This window comes from Bactrocera dorsalis, chromosome 4, assembly GCF_023373825.1.
Source record: "Bactrocera dorsalis isolate Fly_Bdor chromosome 4, ASM2337382v1, whole genome shotgun sequence".
Lineage (NCBI taxonomy): Eukaryota > Metazoa > Arthropoda > Insecta > Diptera > Tephritidae > Bactrocera > Bactrocera dorsalis.
In genome coordinates this window covers 5,623,086-5,647,452 of record NC_064306.1, presented here as the reverse complement: position 1 = coordinate 5,647,452, position 24,367 = coordinate 5,623,086, and the positions used below count along the sequence as shown (strand labels likewise).

At 36.2% G+C, this 24,367-nt stretch overlaps 1 protein-coding gene across 5 annotated transcripts in view; it reads right to left on the bottom strand.

Annotated features, from left to right (window-relative positions):
• LOC105232101 (insulin-like growth factor 2 mRNA-binding protein 1) overlaps positions 1 to 24,367 on the bottom strand; it is an 84,300-nt gene that overhangs the window by 29,788 nt on the left and 30,145 nt on the right. The window contains exons 1-3 of one of the 5 annotated variants that reach the window (XM_049454433.1): positions 22,231 to 22,317; positions 18,910 to 19,589; positions 13,383 to 13,805 (exon numbers count right to left, since the gene is read on the bottom strand). The exons of 1 other annotated variant lie outside the window; for it this stretch is intronic. In XM_049454433.1, the coding sequence (XP_049310390.1) occupies positions 13,383 to 13,495 (113 nt within the window). In that variant the 5' untranslated portion in view covers positions 13,496 to 13,805; positions 18,910 to 19,589; positions 22,231 to 22,317. Of the gene's footprint in view, positions 1 to 13,382; positions 13,806 to 18,909; positions 19,590 to 22,230; positions 22,318 to 24,367 lie in introns of those variants that run through there. 3 more of the 5 variants (XM_049454432.1, XM_049454439.1, XM_049454434.1) reach the window with 3 other exon arrangements.

Genomic DNA, 24,367 nt, shown 5'->3' with positions numbered 1-24,367 from the left:
GGTCTTTTGAGCTTAAGGACTCTACTCGTTACTTGAATTTCGAAGTTTCTTACTGAACGCCCGCTAATTTTGATCTTCAAATCGGTTTTTTTAAACTTAAGCACCTTTGTACCCCGAACATAGCAGCTCTCAAAGTACGCGGCTTATTTGGAAAAGCATGCAAGTTGTTAAAAATTGAATTTTGTTACGCGCGGCCAACGAAAAGTACAGTCAGCTGCAAGGATACATCAGCACTTGCATCTCCTGTGCTGGCAACGGAAAGAAAGTTACATACGTAGGCAAAAAAAAAAATTGGAAACAATACAATAAATAAACAAATAAATGGGAAAGTAATGCAAGAGCGACAGATGCGCGGAAAGCCAGAAATGGGAACACATAAATGAGCTGATGACCGTCTGACGCAGCGTACTGCATACGCCGACTGATTGCATTTGGCAATTTGGCAACAACCCCAAAATGCGGCGTTAAAGAAAGCAGGAAAGGGCTGCGCGCGCTGCAAAGAAAGTAGACCGCCACAAAAGCCGTGCGCGCCGGCACGCAGGAAAAGGGAGAGAAAGCATTTCGCTGATAAAATTGCAATTTGCAACAGCAGGAGCAAACCGCGCCGAATGTGTGGATTAAGCGCAAACGAAACGTAGCGGGCAATGCGCTGGTTGGCGGCATACGAGTGTGCAGTTTGCCAGACCGATCGGTCGATCGGCCGATTAAGCTATATTGCAATTTGTTGCATTTGTTGTTGTTACCTGATGGTTAGAAATGTCTATTGCATGTACAAAACCGATATGCATGCCATTTCGACAAAAAACATTAGCGCTCGCTGCAAGCGGCTGTTACGCTCAAGTGCCGACGCGGTGTAAACAACGTAAGCGCTTACGTTAGCTGGTTGGCGCACGCAGTTGGCCGAAATTTACGAAATTGTCTAAATATTGCTATTTATGCGTGTACAGTGTGTCGAGCCGACAGCCGACTACCAACAGTGACGACGCGCTGAAGCTGATGACGCTGCGAACGCTATCAAAACAGCCAAATCGCCACTTAATCGAGGCCAATGAACCGCGCCGCGTAAAAACAAGGTGGAAAAAGTGAAGAAAGCATACATATCAATGTACGTATGTACGACGAAAGCAGTACAAAATATTGTGGCTGGGCTCACAGTGCTCGGACTCGAACTCGAACGCAAACTCGGCCGCGTACTCGATTCCGTCAGCCACTGTTGCTATTGCCGTTTGGCCATGACAGTTGCGTTTTCGGTTTTCGGGTTACTACTTTTTTCTTGGCATGTCAGGCAGCCGGCCGGCCAGCCAGTCCAACATGTACATATATGCGTCTCTATGTATATATGTATGTATATTTATATGCTTTCGCATTCGCATTCCCTTTTCATTTTGGTTAACGAGTTTGCACAATATTTTCTTGAACATTTTTGTAACTTGTCTGTTACCGTTTTACTACTACCGGCATCTGCGTTCACAGCCCCCGCCGTACATACATTTGGGTTTATGTATGTAAGTAGCTTAAACCGTAATGCGTATTGTGCGGCTCTGGCTCCATTAGTGAGCTGCGTTGGTTAGCCAAAGCCGGCTGTTGGCGCACATGAGGTTGCTGTTATAAGCCGCCAGCTGCACAAACATTCGTCTACATATGTACACATGCATCTGTGCTGGATTAAGTCTGGTTCATTTGTAGCGGCTAATGCTGCGAGATTAAGTGTCATCAAAACGGGTCCAGCTCCCAAATAAATTCCGGGCTTTTGCTAGGCGCCATTGGGGTGAAAGTGTTCTCTACTCGGATATATGGATCTAAGATCTTTTTTCTTGCGTCCGCTACGCAAATTAAAAGCAGGAGCTCTGGAGTTTCCGACTGAATCTTCTGATAAATTTCGCGATCTTGCTTGGCGAGTTGTATACAATGAGCTACTTACTCGGATATATGGATCTAAGATCTTTTTTCTTGCGTCCGCTACGCAAATTTAAAGCAGGAGCTCTGGAGTTTCCGACTGAACCTACTGATAAATTTCGCGATTTTTCTAGGCGGGTTGGAGACAATGTGCTACTTACTTGAATATATTAATCTAAGGCCGATTCCATGTCGCAGAAGGAGGGACTATACCTAGGCTGAATAGGTTTTGCTTGTGTCTTTGGTGCCTGGTATAAATTACCATAAGTCGCCACAGTTTAAGTGTGCCGCTAATCGCAGCGCACTCGCTAAGAAAACTGTCGTCTCTTGAGAAATTCTTTGAAGTACTATCTACTCGTGGGTGTAACGCGCGACATGTATAGTTATTGGAAAGAGCTCTCTATGCAGCGCCAACGCATTTCCATCCTATTTGCCGGCGCAGCTATAAAACGTAACCTTCAAATATGCGAACCCACGTCTTTGCGCACAAATCCTGTTCAAGGTCTGTACCGCGCAAGCGTACAAACATACATAAGTATGCACGTTAGAGCTGAATGCGGCGTTGTGTCGAGCTCAGTACAGTAACTTGGTGCAATCAAGTCCCGTTTGGAGCGCGTACAACAAATAAGCAGCTGGATGGGATAATGCGCATGACCAATTTACACACACACACACATACAAACATAGCCAGAGGAATAAGCGCTTGCTTACCTATGCGCTGTGTATTTAGGTCGTTTGTTCGGCCGGTGCCTGTGTGTGTGTGCGTTTGTGTATGTGTTTAGGACATGCCGAATTCTCGGAAATTTCTAATGAACTAACAAATAACATAACCTATAAAGGCAAGCAAAGCGCAGCGACAAAGGTAAGGGTACGGTGTGACAGCAATCAGTGCATACCAAGCGCCGTAAAAATGGACTAATGCGACTATACGACGTATGTGAGTGGAAAAAAATACACATCGACACATACACACTTACATACATGTGTACGCATGCGTTTACAGCCAAAAATGCATAACGAGAAATGTATAAATATGTGTATGTATGTATGTATGTATGGTATGTATGTATGTATGCCTGGCCGAAAAACCAAACTCGCCAAACTACATTAATAACAACAACACTAAACGCACATAGCAGCAAAGGTGTCCAAACAGCAGTCAAATACGCGATGACGGTGGCGGCGCTCAAATTCCTAAACCTAAAATAGCGTAAGGTATGCGCGGCGGCAAAGGATCACATTGCTTACAAAAACAATAACAACAAAACATACACATATACATACATATGTATGTACAGCGCTGCCAGCACATTCGTATTTGGGATGGCTGGATGCTGCTGGTAGCCGGTCGGTGTGTGTGCAGCAGCCGTAATTCAAGGTTAAATTTTTATACCTTTCGCTTTGTGTTGCTGCCTATAACACGTCTATGCATGTGTGCATATATTTTTAATGCTTTTATTTTCGCTTTTCTTGGTCTTAATAATATTTCGGCAATAGAAGCTATGCTTGTAGAAACAAAAGACCATGTGAATGCGTACATACATATACATATTTCTATATATATGTATATAGTTTGTATATGCACATGTATATATATATATATGTATGTATATTGAAAGCAGCGTTGCTTATGCGGGAATAACACACGCGTACCACATACAAATGTTTTTATCTCTACATACATACATGTCAATATGTATGCATATTTTGAGTATAATGAAGGCGTGTTAGCGTATGCTGCCGAATTTTGTTGTTCAGGTAGCGAGGATATACCAAATTGCAGCACAGTGTCGCTGTCGTGCTTGCTTCGTAGAGGGGTCATGCAAAATTAAACACGCTACTTTAGTGCAATAATTACAGCAAGCAATATATGCAGTAGTCTGAACCGCTTGTAAACTCACAATAGATTTCGATGATTTTCGATTAAAAAAAATAGTGTTTATGAACCTGATATTGTAAGAGTAAATTTTTTCCGATCTTGTGGATTTCGTTCCGGTAGTTATACTGTCAAAGATGCACCACGTATAGAAGAAGAAGAAGATCGAAAATATCGTTGAAATAGTGAAAATCAAAGAGTCCGACTGCGAGTTCTTTCGATTGGAACCATTTAAATAGGCTGAATAGCAAAAAGAAGCTCATCATACCACAAAAAAAGGTCCTGCTCGAATCGCGTTGAGCTGACACAAACCGTGGCTAAGACAGAATTGACGATCAGAAAGGGTTTTCTATATGTTTGCTGGGATTGCCAGAGGATCCAACTGCTATCACTTCTCCTCCACGATGAAACCATTAACTTGGAACTACACTGTCAGCATTTGGACCGTCTTTGGGTTATAGGAGAGGAATTGTGTGCCATAAGAAGAAAGTCAGCCCACACACATCGATATTGATTCAACAGAAGTTTTGGAAGTTTGTTTGTGAATATGAATCCAACTTGTAGTGCGAAACTGCCGCAATGTGATTACTGCCTGTTCCTTACTATTCCGCATTGACGGTCAGGATGGTTTTATCATGTGTTTGCTGAGATTGACAAGTTAAAATCTACTATAAGCCGCTTCCCTACCCACAAACTCTTAATTCGGACCTCTACTGTCAACATTTTGACTGGCTGGAGGAAGCTGTCGCTTAAAAGTGGTCAGCTTTGGGCAATAAGAGAGTCGATATTGACTCGCCAGTCGTCCTTATAAGTCCATCTTGTAGTTCGAACTAGCTTTTAGCCCGAACCTGAGGAGAACGTCAGGCCACACACATCGATATTGACTAGCTAGAACTTTTGGAAGCTTGGTTGAGAGGTACTCATGAATCCATCTTGTAGTCCAAACCAGCTTTTAGCCCGAACCTGACATCAAGTGATTAATACCTGTTTCTGACTATAATGAATGATTCGGCTGTTGAAAAAATCGTCTCAAGAGAAGCTTGTGAGAATTGACCGTGACAGTTTTTGTTGCTAATAGGGATAAGCGTTTCATTATTTATTTTTACTGGACCTTATACGAGTATACATATATGGCGTGAACTGAAAATGTTTGCGCAAAAGCTCAGTTTCTATGCCGGTAAAGTATCTTGCTAGATCAAAAACTACTGCTGAAAGTTGGTGCTAATGAAAATCAAGACAAATCTTCATACCAGCAAACCCGGAAAGGAAGAAATCACACACTATTTGCGCAGCTGCCGAAGTTACGAATACGAAATCCTTTTAATTCGGATTTTACTGCAACTTCACCGATTCAAGTAGTTCCACTACACTTGTGTAGTGTAGCCCCTCTGAATGCGCCGCCACTGCGCACAAGGTAGTGTTGTCTAAAGTGGTACGAACTTGGTGTTGCTAAGTGAAGGTAGCAGATGTAGCGTTTATAGTCAAAAGGCAGGCGCTGTAAGCACATTGCAAATCCGTGAATTGGACGCTAAGTGCGAGCAACCAGAGCGCCGAATGAAATGCGAATTCTTAAGTTGACGAAGCGAAAACCCGCAAAACCGAAAAAAAAAACATTACAAAAATAACAAATATGCAAGCAAAAACTACTGAACGGCAAAGTTTTATTAGTTTTGTGGCGTGTACAGGACGCTTACGGCGCAGCACAGACAAGATCAAGCGCAATAAATGAATGAAAACGTCAAAGCAAAGGCAAAGAAGCCGCGCTGAATGCTATGCCGCAGCGTAGCTGTGTGTGCGCATGCGCGAAAGAGCGCCACAACCAGTCAGCGACAACAGCAACAACAAAAACGCAAGCAGCATGAATTTTTGCCATGTTATTGCTGCCAATAGCTGGGAAAGGTCACGTACAGTACGTATGCGCATACAAATTCATAACGTGTTCGTGTCCAGCAGTAACAAAAATCAGCAAAAGCAAAAACACCGTACACAATAAATCATTTCTAAGCACTTTTCTAAGTGAAATACACAGTCCACAAAAGCAGTGATTTGCGAAACGGAAATTGCTTTGTCTCGCTGAGTGGGTGTTTACGCGCGCGCTTCCTGCGGAGATTTGCACACGGCGCAGCGGCAGTAACAGCTACCTGCTGATTGAAAACAGCAGTGCCCGCCAAAAACATATTGCATCCTGTAACCGTGCCTGCAGAGTACTGCGCTGACCGACTGGAATTCTAACGGCGCCAACAGAACTACATATGTGTATACAGTCTATAGGAAAAACCGTATTGTGCTTATTTTGGCCGCTAGCAGCAAGCTGCTTCAATTATTGCGCACTTTGTTAGCATTGGACACATTGTTGGAAAACCCGTTTCAGCCAAACGCTAAGCGCTAGCGCTCTAAGCGTCTTTCCTGCGGCTACTGCTGACGTCTTTTGCGTGTTTGCATTGCCGCCAAAGCGTTTGCATACCAAACTTGGCCAAAAATAAATCGATTTTCTGCCACAAAAAATTAAAAACAAAAGCAAAAACAATGCGACTGACGTTTACGCATATTTTATGCGCGTTTGCGGCTTCTTTAAGCCACTTTGCGCGTTCACGTTGCTGCTGGTTTTGACCGCAACAATGCTCGGTATGCGCGCCGAGTTTCTCAAAATTCTACAGAATTCAGCTAATCTCGTATTTTATTATTAATAACGTTGCTAATTGTGTGCTGCATCGTTTATTGCCATCGCGCTGCGCAGCCGATTGCCAAATTGCACGAATTAATAGCATTAGTACTAGGTATTAGTTTTAGCGTCAATTTGGCGAACAGCTGTGGCGAAACAAGCTCAATGCGGTGCGTTTTTTTGTTTTCAGCCTGGCGACTTGCTTATTGCGCGTTTTTAATTTTATTCAGAAAAGAAGAGAATAAAGAAACGAAAAATTAAAATTACTGTTTTATGATGTATTTGGTGCAGACCCTGAGTACGGCGCTGGAGAAACACTGCTAAGAGTTGTCAAAATCATGAGGAAGACTCGCACTCTAATCGGAATGGGACCGAGAGTTGGATCTCCATTGCCGTCTTCCGTTCAAACACGCGACAAATGGAGCTTCCGCGCGTTTAGCAGGCGCTCTACGATGACTTAGAGTGAACGCAGGACAGCTACTGAACTAATTACTCTTAGTAAAGTTCAGCTTGCCGCAATCGTAGGGGTTCTTACATATAAAACATCTCGGCAGTCTCACCTGTGACGAACCAAAGACAGTCGAAACTGACTTTAGCTGCCCCAACAAATTTGTGTTAACCTCAAAGCGTTTTGTCTAATTGTCAAGTTCTTATGATCTATTCTCTTTTCGGTCGCTAGTTTTCAGAGTTGTATAAAGGGAGGGTGGATATATTCAGGCACTGTGACCTGAAATCATGTTTCAGAATAGTGACCTCTGACTTACAACTGATTTCATAACAGAAAATTGGAAACTCTGCCTCTAGAAATATAACTTATAGTGAAGCTTTTATTGCTGCGGTTCGCTTAATATTCAATAGAGCGAAGAAAAATATAAGAACACTGCCTTTCAGAGAAGTCTTAAAGGATTAGGACAAAGAGATCTCTATAACTCCTTCCGGGAAGCCCAGCCATCTTTACGAGTATAGTAGTACAGTAGAAGAGGATACGTGAACATCGACCCGTTCCCATTCTACCGAGAAATGGTTCTAGAGTTAGGCCATCAGATTTGCTTTTTTCCTGAGATTCCGCTATGGCCTGGCACCTATACCAGACTTAACAAATGTGAGATTTGTTTGCTAGTACTCGCTCAATATCTAATAGAGCTATGATGGGCGGAGGAACGTTTTCTTTCAGAGGAGTCCTAAATACCTAAATACCTAAAAATGTGATGTTTAATTACTGGGGATTCCTCGCTGTTCGTACTAACACTAGGGTTCTAAACTTATGGCTGACTTCAAAGTGCGCAAAGCGAGGCAGCGGCTTCTAAGAAAATTAACTCATAAAGTTAATATGTATTTGACTCTGTTAGAGAGCCAAAAAGAAGTTTTAGTGCGGCGACTTGGAAGAACGGATCTTATAAGACCACAAAATCTAGCAGATTACCTAAAGATCTTGAGATAACTCGTTGTGGAACAGCATTGGAAGTGCAAATGAGCTTTATGAGCGGTCCTGAGAGACTGAAAGAGAACGGTAAATAAATTTTAGACAAGCGAAATAAAAACGAGAGAGACCGTAAGAGAGCGGCCGAGACAGTTTAGACAAGCGTGAGACAAATTAGTTAAGCCGGCGTTGGGGCTAATTTTATGAAATATTTCTATTTGATTATGTCTGCCAAACAGTCAATTAAGTGGCAATGCAACCGTGCAAACTTCGAACGCTGACTTTAGAATGAAGTGAAGAATGCTGAAGTGCAAATGATAAGTGCGCGTTGAGAATGATGAATTATGCAGCAGGCGCCAGGAGCGTAGTGCACAAAAAGGTGACAAAAACAACTGGCACCGGTTGATAACTGTTGTTTGGCGGCATGTGAAATGCTATTAGCACCTCATCAGCAGGCGCATACTAAATGGATTGCAAGGAAAAAAGTGGCAGATTGGAAAAAGAATTAAAAAAAATCATGAAAAATCCAAGCAAAACTAAAAAAGTGCACCGATAGGCGGAACGTTGTTTAGGAAGTGTTTTTGTTTTTTTTTTGTATTTTTTTTATATTTTTTTTGTATTTTTTTTGTATTTTTTTTTTGTACTTTTTTTTTGTTTTTTGCCTTTTTTTTTGCTTTGCGCTCAACTAATTTGACTGTCAATCAAAAGTGCAATGCATACAGCTAATTTTTTAACATTACATAATCGATGGGAATCAAATGATGCGCTGCCGTGGAGGGGCGCACGCAAGGCGCAGGGGAAAAATTGTGCAGATAAAAGAAATAACAAGAAAAAAATGTTTTAGAAGAAAAGTTTGCAAGCATAATAACCCTTGCTAACAAGGCAAGTGAAGGATGCGAACCAATTTTTTTTTTGGTTATGTTTTGTGTTTATTGTTGCTTTTGTTGCTTTTTGGCACAAAAGCAAAGGCTACAAAGTAACAGTGTGCCGAAATTTTTTCGCTTGCGCACGCACATATTCATAGCATGTGACATGTGAAGCGCAACTGTAACTCATTTGCACAAAATAAACGCACAACATGGCTGGTGTCAAAGGAGCAAATAAGCGCTACAACAACAAACACGCAGCAAAAAAAAAATCGAGAAAAAAGGAAATCGGGGAAAAAGATAAACGCACAGATATACAACTATTTGAGGGAAACACCGTCAACCAGTCTATTTGCTGGCTTGACATGCCGCTATGCTTGAAGCTGCCAGGCGGCAGTTGAAGAGCTGGTTACGCAACAGCAAAGGCGCGCACGTGCAAAAAAGGCGAAGTAGAAAGCAAAGAATGCCGGCGAGCAAGTTACCTAGCGGCAGTGCTAAGTGAGCTTAGAAGCGTGTTGTGCTTAGAGCAGCGTTGTGTGTGACGCGCAGGCATAAAGGATGTACATCGGCGCGCAAGCATGTATGTATGTATGTATGTAAGACAACCACCGGCATGGCTAATGTTGGCCAAACTATGAGAGACAAATTGCCGGTAAAGCGACATAAGCGCGCGCATACCTTAACAAGTTATGTGAAAGGAAGCGCTGCGCCTGCAGCGTTATGAGCGGCAGGAGTGTGGCGCGGCGGCGGCGGTGGCAGCATAAACAACACTGCTGCTGTGCTTGCAAAAAACGCAAGCAGCAAAGAGATAAGCTTTGTGAACTGCTTTGAAGTGCTGCAAGCAGAGGCGTTCGGTTAGAAGAGGCGTGCGGTGGGATGACAGGAAGCGCCACAGGAAGAAGGTTTTGAGAATTTCGGTTATGCAGATCATGCTGGCGATTGTTAAAGTGTGAGCTGATGTTGCTGTATGTGTGTCTTTAAGGGGAATACGTTGTGCGCGCTGTAGGGAAGGTGCGCGGAATGACAGTTTAATGTGTGTGTATGCAAGTCAGCTTAGATACTTGTGTGCGCGCTCATTTGTTTGGCGCGCCAAGTGAAAAAGATAGCAACAACACGCTATCACCACATTCAAAAGGTGGCTTTATAAAAACACATATATATTTTTAGCAAAAAAATGTGCGCTTTGCAGCAACAACACGAAACACCAAAAGGGATAACATGGGAAACTAGTTCGCAGGCGCACACACATCGCTATAGATCTGCAAAAGAGTGCTGCAGCGTCTTAGAAATACACAAGGCAGTGCGCGCTTCCCCCTAAAGCGCTGTCAAAATTTTCGGCATGCAAAATTCAAACTCATACAGAAAATTAAACAATTAAAAAAATCATAAAAAATATACACACAACTGCATATACGCGCGCAGTTCTGTTTTCTAATCAAGCAAGGTACGCAGTTTATTTTTCTTAACTTTTTTTCGAGTCACATTTTTCGCATCATTTTTTGACGCCGCTCCCTATCATTCCTTGGCGTATTATACGCGCATTTGTGGTTGTGTTGGAAGAAAAAAAGGTTTGAAATATTTTCAGTTTTCCATTTGATGAAATGCCAACACAATTACAATGCGCTGCCCCAACCCCAATTGAGTGATTTGCTAAGCAGCAAACATTTGCTAACATGGCCTTTGTGCACATTTTTGCCTCGCCTGTGGGCAGAAAGGACATGTGCGCATATGAAGTGTAATTGTATACTTTTCTGCAAAAAAAAAATCAATTTAAAATTTCTATTTGTTGTTTTTTATTTCGTTTTTTTTTTCTCCTTTAGCACTTGAATTTAAATGAAAAAGGTAGTTGAAAACTGAAAAAAATTAACAAGAAATGCCGTAAAATTTCACAGCAATACACAAATGTGTGTTTGGATAAAAAATTATGTTATCCCTGTTGTTAATCTGTTATCCGTGTATGCGGGTTAACTTGATACAGCTTTCTTTATACTAAGAAACCTAAATGATCATTAGTGGAATGAAAAAAATTTACAAAAATTGCGCTAAATTTTATTTTTGTAGTTAAACTGTTATCCGCGTATTACGGATAACTTGTTTTAGTTTTCCATATTTTAAGAAAACTGAAGAAACATTAACTGACTGAGAAAATCATTATCCGACCAGTCGAAAACGTCGATAAAGTAAGGAATTCGCTCTATTTTACTTGTATATTGATAATTGACACCTAAATATAAAACTCATTAAAAAATTCATGTTATTTAGAAAATTAACCTACTGAGTTAGACTACACTGAACCGCGCAAATACATTTTATCGTTCAAAACTTTTTATCCGCGTGAAAGTACATTATATCGCGAGACTACATATAAAAGAAATTTAACGCAATGTGAATATGAAACATTTATTATTAAAAATTTCTTTACATTATTTCTTGTTATATGCACAAATGTTCTCCTAAAACGATAAGAGAATTGAAAGTTTCAAGATCTATTATCCGACTCTGAAAATTTTTGAATTTATGTTCAAAAAGCTCTATTGTATGCATATAAAAGTAGCTTAAACGTTATCCAAGCATGTGGATATGCAATAAATTAAATCACTTTTGTTTGCAAGCCACGCTCTGTATAACTGCACTGAAAAGTGGCTTATCCGTTGTGACTTTGACTATATTCGACCATCAAAATTTACTATAAATGCGTCTGAGGAAGCATAAAATGCATTATCCGTTCAGATATTACATTGCATGCATGCGGATAAGCATTAAAATAAGTAATTTTGTCTTTGGAGTTGGATTATAAGCAATTTCATTGAAAAATGTCTTATCCTTTATGATAAAACTTTATTAAATTACCAAAAATTTGCTTAGAATAGCAGGAAATATATGTGAAGAGCCACAAAATTCATTATCCGATCACGGACACATGCGGATAAATATTAAAATTAGTAAATTTTCCGCCTGAGCTGCCTTGTCAGCAATTTCACTGAAGTATTATATCCGTTGTGACTTTGACTATATTCGACTATCAAAATTTACTTAAAATAATAATAAATGCATCTGAGGAAGCACAAAATGTATTGTCTGTTCACATGTCACTTCGAATGTTTGCGGATAAGCATTAAAATATGTAATTTATTCTCCTGAGCTGCAATGTGAGAAATTTTAGTGAAGAGAAGCTTATCCGTTGTGATGAAATTTTAATTTTTAAAATTTGTTTACAATAGTATTGTAAGTAACTTTATTGGAAAGTAAACTTATCCTTACCCTTAAAACTATATTAAATTGCCAAAACATTTGCTTACAATAGCAGTAGCTGTATGTGAAAAAGCCTGAAACGCACCATTCATTCACAAATTTCATTAAATGCCTACGGATAAGCATTAAAATAGGTTATTTCTTTTCCTGAGCTGGATTGTAAGCAATTTCACTGAAGAGCGTCTTATCCGTTGTGATAAATATTTATTAAATTTCCAAAATTTGCTTTGAATAGCAGTAGATGTTTGCGAAAATGTCTAAACTGCGGTATCCGTTCACAATATCTTATCCATTGTTATAAATCTCTATGCGTTTATCAAAATTTACTTAAAATTCTAAAAGTTGTGCCCGAGGATGATTAAAAATACATTATCCGCTCACATATCGAATTGCAGCGCGTACATTTGAGCACTTTTTACATATTATTTAATGGTGTTACGTCAGTTTTCAAGCCACACAACTTATCCAAACCTTTCAAACGCATTATTTTCTTTTCAATAAATGGGAAAAAAATATTTTTTTTTTAAGCATTGCAACTGTACTTTACGAATATTCGATGTATTATGCATTGTACATCTGTGTCTATGCTGATTTTTGACGAAGAGGGGTGAATTTTTTATTAGTTTTCCCCCCATCTGTTTTTCTCCCCACACGAAAGGATCGTGCGTTATATGCGCATGTAGGGAATGCATGTGTGGGCATGTCGTTGCGTATTTTGATATGCCTAATTTATTTGTGGCAAAAATTAGCCGGTATTTAATAGACCTTGGCCTGCCTTTCATTTGCTGCCAAACAGCAGTTTTTTCAATTGGTTTTGTTTTTGGATTTGCAATTTTGAGGCTACATTCCCATTATATGCTACGACAATTATGATTTTTAACTGATAGAAAAAATGTAAAAAATGTTTGCTTTGTTATGCACATCCGTTTCCGCCGACTAAATGCGTTAGAAAGGGTTTGAGCGTGTAGCGCACACGCAGTGTTGCATTTTGAAAAGAAAATATTGAATTAAAATTTTTTTTTGTAAGTTTGCAAACACTTGTATGCAAATTTTTATTTATTTTTTTTTTTAATTTTTTTTTTACTTTTTAATTTTTAGATTTTTTTCGGATTTTTTTTCCAAAAAATTCAGTTTCAAATAATTTTTTCCTTGAGGTCATATTGTGATCTCCAATAGTGGCAGTTATTATCCGCAATATTCAAATAAGCAGTTCTTGCGTAATATAAAGCAGAATTCTACAAGCGTTTGTAAGTTAATTAGCATTTTCGTAAAAAATAAAAATAATTAAAATAATTGGCAGAAAACTAGTTTCGGTTAGTGGCAACTACTTTTCATTTTTTTTGTTTCAGTTGTTAGTAAAATGTATGAAATTTGTTTATATTTTATGTTTTTTGCAAGTGTTTTAAATACCTTGAGGTGCCAGCACCTTCCAACGGTTGTCGATCCAAAGGCGGATCAAAAATCTGTTCGCGATCTTCCTTTGACAATTCCAAGTCAGCGAACTGGTCCAATTCAGAAGCCATTTTGTTTATTTTTTTTTTTGCGTTGCTTATTTACTTTTGAATTTATAAAATTTAAAAACTGTAATTTTTTTGTGTGTTAGCGTAAATTTTTGGAATGTTTGCTTGTAGACTTTTTGGCTTTTCTTTGCGAAAACAAAAAACAAATACCAAACTCAGTTTTAGTATTTAAATGCAAAATATAAAATTTTAAAATATTTTCGTTTTTGTTATAATTTTGAACTGCTTGCTTTTAAATTTTGTTTTTGTAATTTTTTTGTATCCAATTGTTTTGTTCAAATTCAATGTTAAATGTCAATAATTTGCCAAAAACCTACAACGAAAAAAGAAAAGAAAAAAATTAACACAAATATTTAATAAAAAGTTATAAAAAGCTTGTAGTCAGCTACATACATACATAGTTAAAAAAATTTCAAATATAAATTTGTTTTAAATATTTTTGTTTAGTATTTTTTACTAAAGCCACAAAAGCGTGTAGGGCAAATTTGCGAAGAAGCGCGTCAGAAACGAGAGACAAGCATATGTGGCTGGTTGTGGCGGGGTTAACGGTGTGCTGGTGCTCATACGTTGATAGCCATGAAGTCTGGCAGCGTTCGTTCATACGGCGCGTTGACAATGGCAGTTTGCTAAATCACGTTTGTTGTGTGTGTTTCTTTTTATTTTCTTGCTTTGTCGCGCTAATTAATTATCGATCAAAACAGGTTGACAGCTAAACAAAGATAATAATTAAATTTGTAAAATCTTCGGAATTCGCTCATCCTAATTATCAACGGAGTATGTGTGTGTATGTATAAGAGTATGTGTGTTAAGAAAATACATATGGGAAAATATGCTTTTAAGGCAAGTTTATCCGATGCATTATAACATAATATCCGCACACTGAAACAAATGAAAACTTAATAGGAATGAGAGATCAAACTATAAAGTTTTATCCGACAACAAAAAGTCTACCCAAATTTGTTGACAACTTTTTTCAAAATAAAAATTAATATCAAAAGTCTTTTAAAACTTCTCCGAAAGCTTGCTATACGGTTATAAGCCTTATCCGTGTTATATAAGTATCAAGCTATAAAATATTATCCGACGACAAACACTATTTTCAAATCTGTTAACAACTTGTTTCAAAACAAAAATTAATATCAAAAGTCTCTTATAAGACTTATCCGAAAGCTTGCCTACGGTTATAAAACTTATACGCGTTATCCAAGCACTGTGACAAGTTGTTTAAAGCTTTATAGATGTTGATTTAAGTTATAATATTGTATAACGCAACAAAATAGCGCATAAATCTTCATAAAGGAGAATTGCAGACGGTTACTTGTTTATTAGAAATTACTTGTTCATTAGAAATTTATCCGGCTTACTCAGTTGTAAATAAAAATATATTATCAAAGTTTTTTTTTGATTTTTTAAGTACTCGAAATTTCAATATATATGTAAATATAAAAACAATTTTCGCATTTTCACCAAAATTTCGGCTTTAACCACTCTCGGATAACGTCATACTTATACTTTCAAGTAGTTGTGAACATGACAACTTTATCAGTATTGCTTTTTAATACATTTTAAAGCCATAAGCGCGTTATCCGAAGTTTCAAAATGCAACTAACTTCTGTTAAATTTAATTATGCCGGTCTTGCTTCTTTTTTTAATTGCATTATCCGAAGTTTTGTAATGCACATCATTCCAATTTAATTATTTTGCGATGCTTATTTTTAGTTAAGTAACCAACTCAGCGCAAATTTCGCTACATGCCTGTATACTTTTAATAGTTATCATGCTTTCAAAACATTATGCACACAAAAACTTTTATCCGCTTATGTAAAATTTTATCCGCAGCTTCATAAAGATTTTTTTGTTATTTTATTGCCTTTAAATGGCTTGTCGGCATGATTCCATGTATTAAAAACGTTATCCGGAGTTGACGTAAAGTAATTCGCTTACATTTGATGCTTTATTTGTATATAATTTTCATTTTTGTACTTGAAAAAGTGTTAACCGTTTGCTATGTGTGCATATAAATATTGAAAATTGCTTAGATAGTGCAAATTTTGCAACACATACCGTTGTTAAAACAATTTACACTGCTTATCCGTTTCACATTTCCTCGGATAACTTTAATTTATAGCTAAGTTAGCCTAAACCTTCAGAAACGTTATCCGTTTGTGGCTATTATTATTTCTAAATCAGTTTATTCTCACTTTTAGTGAGTTTGAGTGATTTTCTATGAAAGATTTCGGTACTTTGCATATATTCTTTAAGAATTTTTCTTTTCCCTACAAGAATTTTGTTAAACGTCTTTGGCGGCTACGCACGCCGCAGAAAAACACAAAAAAAAATACTTTATATTGTATATCAGTTAACCTAACGGTTACTTAACGACAGGCGTAAAGATCAAAGCGAACGATTGGAATTTAAAAATGAATGAATTAATGCAATAGAAAAATGCAAATTAAGAGCGAAAAAGAATTCAGCAAAAATAACAAAACAAATATATGACAAGATATTAGTATTCAAAAAGTTAAATTGCATAGCGAATGAAACACGTACACGCTGCGAACGACATACAGGTTGTAGGAATGGTTTTTGTTGTTTCTGGTTTTTTTTTTCTTCATGCATAAGATAACTTTCTCTTCAAGTGTAGAGCAGCGCGCTTTTCCTAGCGCAAATGACATCATATCAATATACTTAGTATGTACATACATATGTACATATATTTGTAAATATGTATGTATGTAAATATTTTCTTAGTGTAATCCAACGTTATGCCCATCACAGGACCTGCATTCGACAACAAATCACTCGCATGCGCCATAAACATAAACAATCGATAATTTGCTTTGACTACATACGTACATCAAATTATTCACTAATCAATTGATTGAGGTTAGAATGTGTGCGTATTTTATGAGGTCATTAGCATAATCGATGAGCATTTCCAAAAGTTTTTTTTTTTATTATTATTATGAATTGGTTTTTATGTGACGCTCGTAGTTTATAAAACTATGAAGTTGTGACTGATGAAGTGATAAAAACCAGTCCAATCCACTTCTAGTATGAATAAATGCTGCGGAAGCTAAGAACTTCTATTTTCTAGTCTTTTTACTGACTTTTTGATTTATAAATAGAATGGTAGCAACCCTACTCTTTTAATTATAGAAACATAAAAAAATGTTAATGAAATAGCATTGAGGAATCTTCAAGGAAATTAGTTGTTTAATGGATTGTTCTGAAGAAAGAACAAATTTTCGAGGCATGAGCGCTGATTTACACACAATTAAAAGATACGATTTTCGAGTTACCTCTGACAAACAGATCAGAAAAAAGAATACCAAACATAATGTCCAAGTAAAGTATTTTATCTTCAACACTCTATTCGTCAATACAATTGATTATCGACTCTTTGTACGATTTTCAATATATTTAAACTCTAATATTTTTATATAAAACTCAACAGTGTGTATAGAAGGCAGCTCTGTATGTTAATGTTATAAAGAACCATCTGTATATTTATACAGACGATTAATCAAGTATAACTAATAATTTCCACAGTAAACCCCAACACTATTGAAATATCGGTTGAGGTTGATAAAGTGATATGTTTGTGAGAGAGCTTGACGTATTCCCCAAAGTAGTAAAGGAAAACGCTCGCACTCAAGGAATCTCTTTATGATAACTGTTGCTAAAACCTTGAACTTTTTTTACCTAATGAGTTCGGGAAATGAAGAGTAGGAATAAGCAACAGACAGCCAATAAACTGAACCAAATTCCGATGGCGCTCCAGTGATCTTAATTGAGCTTGAGATTCAAAATTTGGAAATAAACTAATATGCTCATAAACCCACGCCAGATTTAAGGTAAATCTTCAATAATGAATATGAGGTACAAGGTACTAAGGTATCAAAGATCTGTATGATACTTATCAGCTTCAGATGTGGATGAAAGCTCTATCTGTAATTCATAATTCCGGGTTGACATCTTCCGGGCTTAAGATGAGAAAATTAAAGAACTGTATCATCTTAGTCAGCTCCAGACGATATATGCAGTTCAAAATTCCGGGTTGACATCTTCCGGGCTTAAGATGAGAGATTAAAGAACGGAAAGACGTTAAAAACTCAATGGCTAGTCGAATACTGTCCGCAACCATCTTGGAAAGATGGTTAAAATACAATGAGTTTCAACTCAGAAAAGCAGATTTTCAACCATTAGCTGGCATTACAGGATGTTATTTGAAATCCACGGATATCAATCTCACTGAAAGAGTTGCGGTCTCTTTTGGCTTTAAGATCAATTAATCGACTAGTATTTAATAATACATTTGAGATCATAAAGGTATTCTGCTTCTGATGCACCAAATGTTATAGTGTTTTCTACCTACTAGAATGGTATCTTTCCAGATTGCGCAACCAAACGATGGTAGCCAGCTAGTGTTCAGCCCTTAGTGCTTGTAGAGAGCTTTAAGCTCCATGAACTTGCATTTTTGTGATACTTGGCCCGGTATTTAAGGAAGCTGCTCAATCTGGGAACGTATTTCCAACATGTAAGAATGCTAATCATCTTTGCCAATGGGCGCTAGACACGTTAGTTACTCTCTAAACTATACGATTTTGGGTTTCGGGGTTTCTTGGCTCTCAGCGAGCGGACTCTTCTTCAGTGTGAACTTTTAAGTCCTAAGAAGGATGAGATCGCTAAAGCTTTAGTAAACGTTTCTGTACCATTACAACAGCTCCTAGTTTCAAATACATACATACATACACACATATACGTATAAGCTCAGGCGAATGCCAAAGCGTATGAAGATATGCAGTGGAACTGATAACGGCAAGATCGCCGAGTTAAACAGATGTTTGGGAGGGTCTAAGTAATGAGCATGGGAAACGCTAAAGCACTACACATACACACAACAACAAAATATCTAATATAACACACATACAGGCACATGTGCAACGCCACGATATCACAGGGGCAAAGGCATGGGGTACATTGCCAAAAAAGTGCACCTCTACATTCATAAAAGCGCAGGAAAGCGCAAAGCAAAAGTAAAAAATTAATAAAAAATGGCAAGCGAGAGCACTAGTGAGCGCGCCTGAGAGCTCTGGAGAGCTGGAGAGTTGTTAGAGTGTCGCAATTTAACAAATTAATGGCTGGCCGAAGGAGCGGTTGGGCGGACAGACAGGCTGATGAACTAATGCCAACCAGCAGGCTGTGGCGGCTGTGTGCTGCGGAAGTGCCATGGCTGGGGCGGAGAGTGGATTAGGAGGGCGCTAAGCAAAGCAGCGAATGTCAAGCGCTTGGAGGGTAGCGAAAATTAGTGCAAAAAAATTGTATAAAAGTGAAGTATTGGCGCGGTGCGGTGCGGTGCAGCAAAATGTCGCTGCTAAACACACATACAAACAAATTTAAATGCATACACGCACCACATTAATGCCAAACAAATTTTCGGCAGTTGTAGACACACACGCACAGGTTTGCTGCTGCTGCTGCTGCTTGTTGTTATTGCTATTGTTGCCGCGGCGTCAACTACTGCTTTTGATTGCGCTCAGATCTCGGGCGTTTGTCGTTCGCTTCTGCTGCTCGACAATCGCGCGCAGTTGTTGTTGTTGTTGCTGTTACTGTTTTAGCTTTGCATTTACCTTTAGCTATGCGTGGCAGTTGTTGCTGCTGCTGCTGCTGCTTGTCGTTGTTTTGCACTGCAGTTGGGAACTTTCCGTCGATTCCGAAAAAAATTTCAAACTTTTTTACTTGACACTTTTTGTACTTTTGTAAAACAATTTTTTTTTTTGTTGCGTTTCTATGTTTGTATTTTCTCACACAATATTTGTTTGGAGCATGAAAGTGGTCCGAAAAATTTGTACAAATTTCTTGCTACGATTTATTATAATTTTTGCGCACAAAAAATGTCACAGCAATTTTTTTTGTTGTAAATTTTTATTTTTTGTTTGTTTCGAATTTTAGCGAAATTGAAAAATTATGAAAATTTTTTTATTGGAATTTTTGCGTCGTTATGGAACATTTGACATTTACGTTGACTTGAATTTGACTTTGTCCAAAGACCAAAAAAAAAATTTCAAGGGAAAAATGATGATAAAAAATGCGGCTGTGTAAAGACAAAACAAAGTAAATATGTATAAGAAAAAATGCTTGAACAAGAAACGTTTATTTTTTTTATATTTTGTGTTTTTTGATTTTTATTGCTTTTGTTTTTGCGTTTTTGGTTCAACTTGTTACGTTGCTAATTTTTTCAAATGATGTCAGCCGACCGAAAAGACCCGTCAATTTTTTTCATGTATATTTATACGTGTCTTTTGCTTGATAAAATGAAGGGAATTGCTTGAGTGCGTACAAGTTTTTTTTTTAGGTTGTTACGATAACGGTGTTTTGTTTGAATTTTATTTATTTATTTATTTTATTATTATTAATTATATATTTAATAATTTTTTTTTGTTATTTTAATTTTTTATTTATAACAGTTTATCAGTATCAATTTTAGTGTTGCCAGATTAAATTTAATAATATTATTTCAAATGTTTATACTTTTATTGATTTTTTTATCAAAACAAAAATAATAAAATTATTTTATAACGCTTTCAACACTTTGGCGTTGCCAGATTGTTTTTTTTTATTAATTATTTATGATTATGTAATTAATTACTTTTGATTTCGTTAGTTTTGTTATAATTTTTACTAAAATAAAAAAAAATTAATGATTTAGATCTCATTTAGTGCTGCCAGATCGACTTTATTAAACTAAAATATTTTAATTTTATTTTAACAATTTAAAGTAAGCTAAATTACTTCAATATTTTTATAATAGCTTATGCATCTGAATAAACAAGTTTTAAATATATTAACATTTTTTAACAATTTCAAAAATATAAGATTTTATTTATTTTATTAAATAATATATTTTATTTTTTATTTTATTTTTTATTAAATATTTTTTTATAATATAGTTATGCCTCAACTCAACATAGTAGACACAATTTTTGTGAAGTTTAGTAATCCAGCTAAATTATTATACTTTTTGAAATATTAATATTTTTTTAATACTATTTTTTGTTTTAAAATTTTTAATTCTATATTTATGATGAAGTTTTAATTTGAATTATAAAACAAAAAATTATTAATATTTTTTTAAATTATTTTTTGTTGTTTATTTTATTTTTTGTATATCAACAAAACATTGAAAGGAGCATTATTTAAACTATAAAACTTAATAATTTTTTAAGTGAGCAAAATTTACGATTAGATTTTTCTAGTTTTTCTATTTAAATTTTCAACTTTGATTAAAAATATTTTTATTAATTTATTAATACTGTTTTATAAATTATTTTTTTTTATTTATTATTTTTTGTTTAATTTTTTTTTTAATAATTTTAATTAATTTTTTATTTATTTTGTTTAATTTTTTAAAAATAATTTTAATTAATTTTTTATTTTTACTTTCGTTTTAAATTCTTTTAATATTTTTTTTCTCTCTCTTATAACTAATATATTAAACAATATTATTCAATTTACTTATTCTCTCATAATTTATAAATTTATTTTATATTTGTTTTTCTTTTTCTTTTTTATTTATATTAAATATTTATTTAAATCTTTTTTATAAATATTTGTATAAATTATAAATATGGTATTATTATTCTCTCTCATAACGTAAATAATAATAATTTATTTTTTTTTATTTTCCAATTGTTTAATTTATTAATTTTTTTTAATATTTCTATTATAAATATTTTTGTATATTTGTTTTATTTTCTCTCATAAATAAATAATACTTTAAAGAATATTATTAAATTTTTTTAGTCGCTCTCAAAATTTTAAATTTAATTTTTTTATTTTTTTTATTATTTGTATTAATTTTTTTTAAATATTTTTATATATTAATTTTTTCTTTCGCATAATTTATATTTTTCAAACGCCATATTAAGCGTAATTAACAACCTTTTTTTATTTTTATAAATTTTTTGTGTATTATTTTATTATTTTTTATTTTAATTTTTTTTATTTTTTTAATATTTTTTTTTAAATGGCATTGCATTAAAAACTCATAGTACACCAACTGTTAATTTGCACGTTTTGCTGTTTGAAATTGTTTATTTTTCTCAATACGTATAGTTTACAGTGTCTTAGTTGCGTGAAAATGTGCTTAAAATTGACAACAAAAAATTGAACACTTTTTCCAAACACTTTGCACTTGTCTTTCTGCCAATGGTTTGGCGCCTTTCAGCAATTCATTTATTTATTTGCATTTTTTGCTAAATTATTTATTTATTTTCAAACAATTTTTTCAGTCATTTGTTGTTTTTTTTTTGTAATTTTTGTTTTAATTTTTTATATTTTATATGCACATATGTGCGTGTGTATTTTTTGTTAACAACAAACGAATTAAAAATAGCGAAACGCGCGGCACACAGTCTTCGTTCATGTCGTTGGAGTTCGTTAAAAAAGCACACAATCGTGTCGGCGTTGGAAAGTGTGTTTAGTATATTTAAGTAACTAAAGTAAAAATAGCAACAAAAAAAGCACAAAAACTTTTTTGCTCGTCTCGGCTAGATGAGCTGCCAGCGGTGTCTTTAGCGGTCATTTGACAGGCTGTTCGTCTTAGAGGCAGTCAGTCAGTTAGTCGGTCGGTCGGTTGGTCGGTCTAATTTGCTCTTCGTCTACGTCGTGATCTTGGTCTTGATTGCGGTTTTGACTTTGCTTTTTCGGTCTTTATGTCTTGTATTTGTACTGACTTGCGCACTCCGGCTCGTCGTCTTCTCCGTTGCTTACGGTTAGGAACGTTTTCAGACACTGACTGGACGGTCGGCGCTTGGCTGTCACTTGGCCAGGCGATTGCCGAAAATATGCCAACAACAGCAGCAACAACAAGCAGCCCAAAGCTCAAGTATGCCTTTGAAGTGGTATGCGTAAGCACTCAAACCAACTGTTACAAGCGTGTGTATTGGTGTCGCATACATTTCATGTTCACTTTGTTTAGCTAGCAAAGTTTTGTATAGGCGCATCAAAACAAATACAACAAATACAGCACACACACACAAGCGCATACCGCCGTACCACATTGTTGAGCGCGCTGAGCAGCTGCTTGTAAAAGGCAAAAAAAAAATCGCCAAAAGCAAAGCAACCAAACAAAATATGCACACATACACAGACACACATGCATATTGCCAAAAAAGTTTGAGCGTAATTGCTGCTGCTCGTGAGTTTGGTTTATTTCGGCGTTTATTGCACTCAAAAAACCGTTTCGCGTCTTGGAGCCAAGTGTGAGCTTACATGTGTATATGCCATATTAGGCCGTACGCCTAAAATATTGTCGCATGTGTCAACTTATGTCGTTCACGCAGGCGGCGTAATTGGTTTTTGTCACCGTTTTTGTTGTTGTTGTAAGGATATTTTTATGCTTTTTTTGTTGTAGCAGGCTAGTTACATTAATTTTTCAATTTTTTTAATTAGTTGTCCACGTGTCGCGTTGCGTGCGGAAGCGTAGGATGCTTTGCGACAATCGTGTGGATATGAAACAATAATTCTTCGATCTCTCCGCTTTTAAAATATCATTTTCCACCAATCGCATTTCGAGTTCTTCTCTTTTTCTTCAGCGCAGTTTAAAAACAATACAGAAAGACCATAAAAATCGCTGTCAAATATGGTTGCACCTAACATCACCCAACCTCACATTCTTTCTTTAAAGTAATCACAAATAACAGTTCTTCATGGCGTTCACTTTTCATAACCTCAAAACTTGCTTTTTTTTTTTAATTCAAAAATAGCGGTTGTCTATGGGACTCACTTTCGATAACCCCAAAGCTTGTTCTTCTTGTATAAGAATCCATAAATTATCGATTGTCTCTTAAAATCATTTTTTGATCAGAAGAAGTTCCGCAAACGAGACTGGAAAAATAGAGTTGATTGTGAAAGCTTTTGGGTCTAACGAACCATAATATTTTATAGTCAGTGGCGGCTTCTGAGAATATTAATTACCCCAACTTTCTTAGCGAGAAGTTCCATTACAAACCAAGTCAGAGTTTTATGGTTCGTTAGAGCTTATCTGCTTTAGGCAAGATTTTGTGATTATGGTGTTGAAAGCTTATCTGACTAAGGCAGCTTTGTGGCTTAAAACAGCTGATCTGCCTTAGGCAAGATCCTGCGATTATGGTGTTGAAAGTTTCTTTGACTAATGAAACGCTAGTACTTTTTAGTCTTGTTAAGCGAATTGTTATTCCAGTCTTTTGACTGACAGAACTAAAGTTTTTCATAGCGATACCCATATTATCTTCCCAAAAAATGCTGAAGCTCAACAAAATTTTGACAAGTTGGAATCAACTCGATATTCTGTAGTGTTACCGGGGGTTGTGGGTTTTGAGGCCTCAAAGACAGATCCTTTATTGAGTATTGAAGCTTATGTTATGCTTTAGTTTTACATTTCTGTTGTTTTATACCTGGTCAATCACCCTTTTCCCACGGTGTTAAACTGCGGAAAACTCCTTCGAACAGAAGCCTCTGCTCGACTTCATTTTTTAAAGAGGTTTTCCCCTACTTTGGATCACAACTTCTAACACAGAAAACGAGAGCAAGCGTGCATTCATACTACATAAGTAGGTTTCTTGAATTGATCAAAGCAAAGAGGCATGCGAAGGTATCCCCCATAAGTACTTAGCTTCACCTACCAATTTCGCCACCATCCGAAGCAGTTTACGGAAGTGGTACATTATCATAGTAGTCGAACTATTGTTCACTAAACAAATTCGAAGTTTTGTTTTGACCGTCTGTAATAAGATTGTTCGTAGAATTAGAATAATGACAAATGACAATGTGGGTCTGAGATGCGATTCTTGTTTTTAGAAGAAAATGGCGTAGTGAAATGAAAGAGCGCTA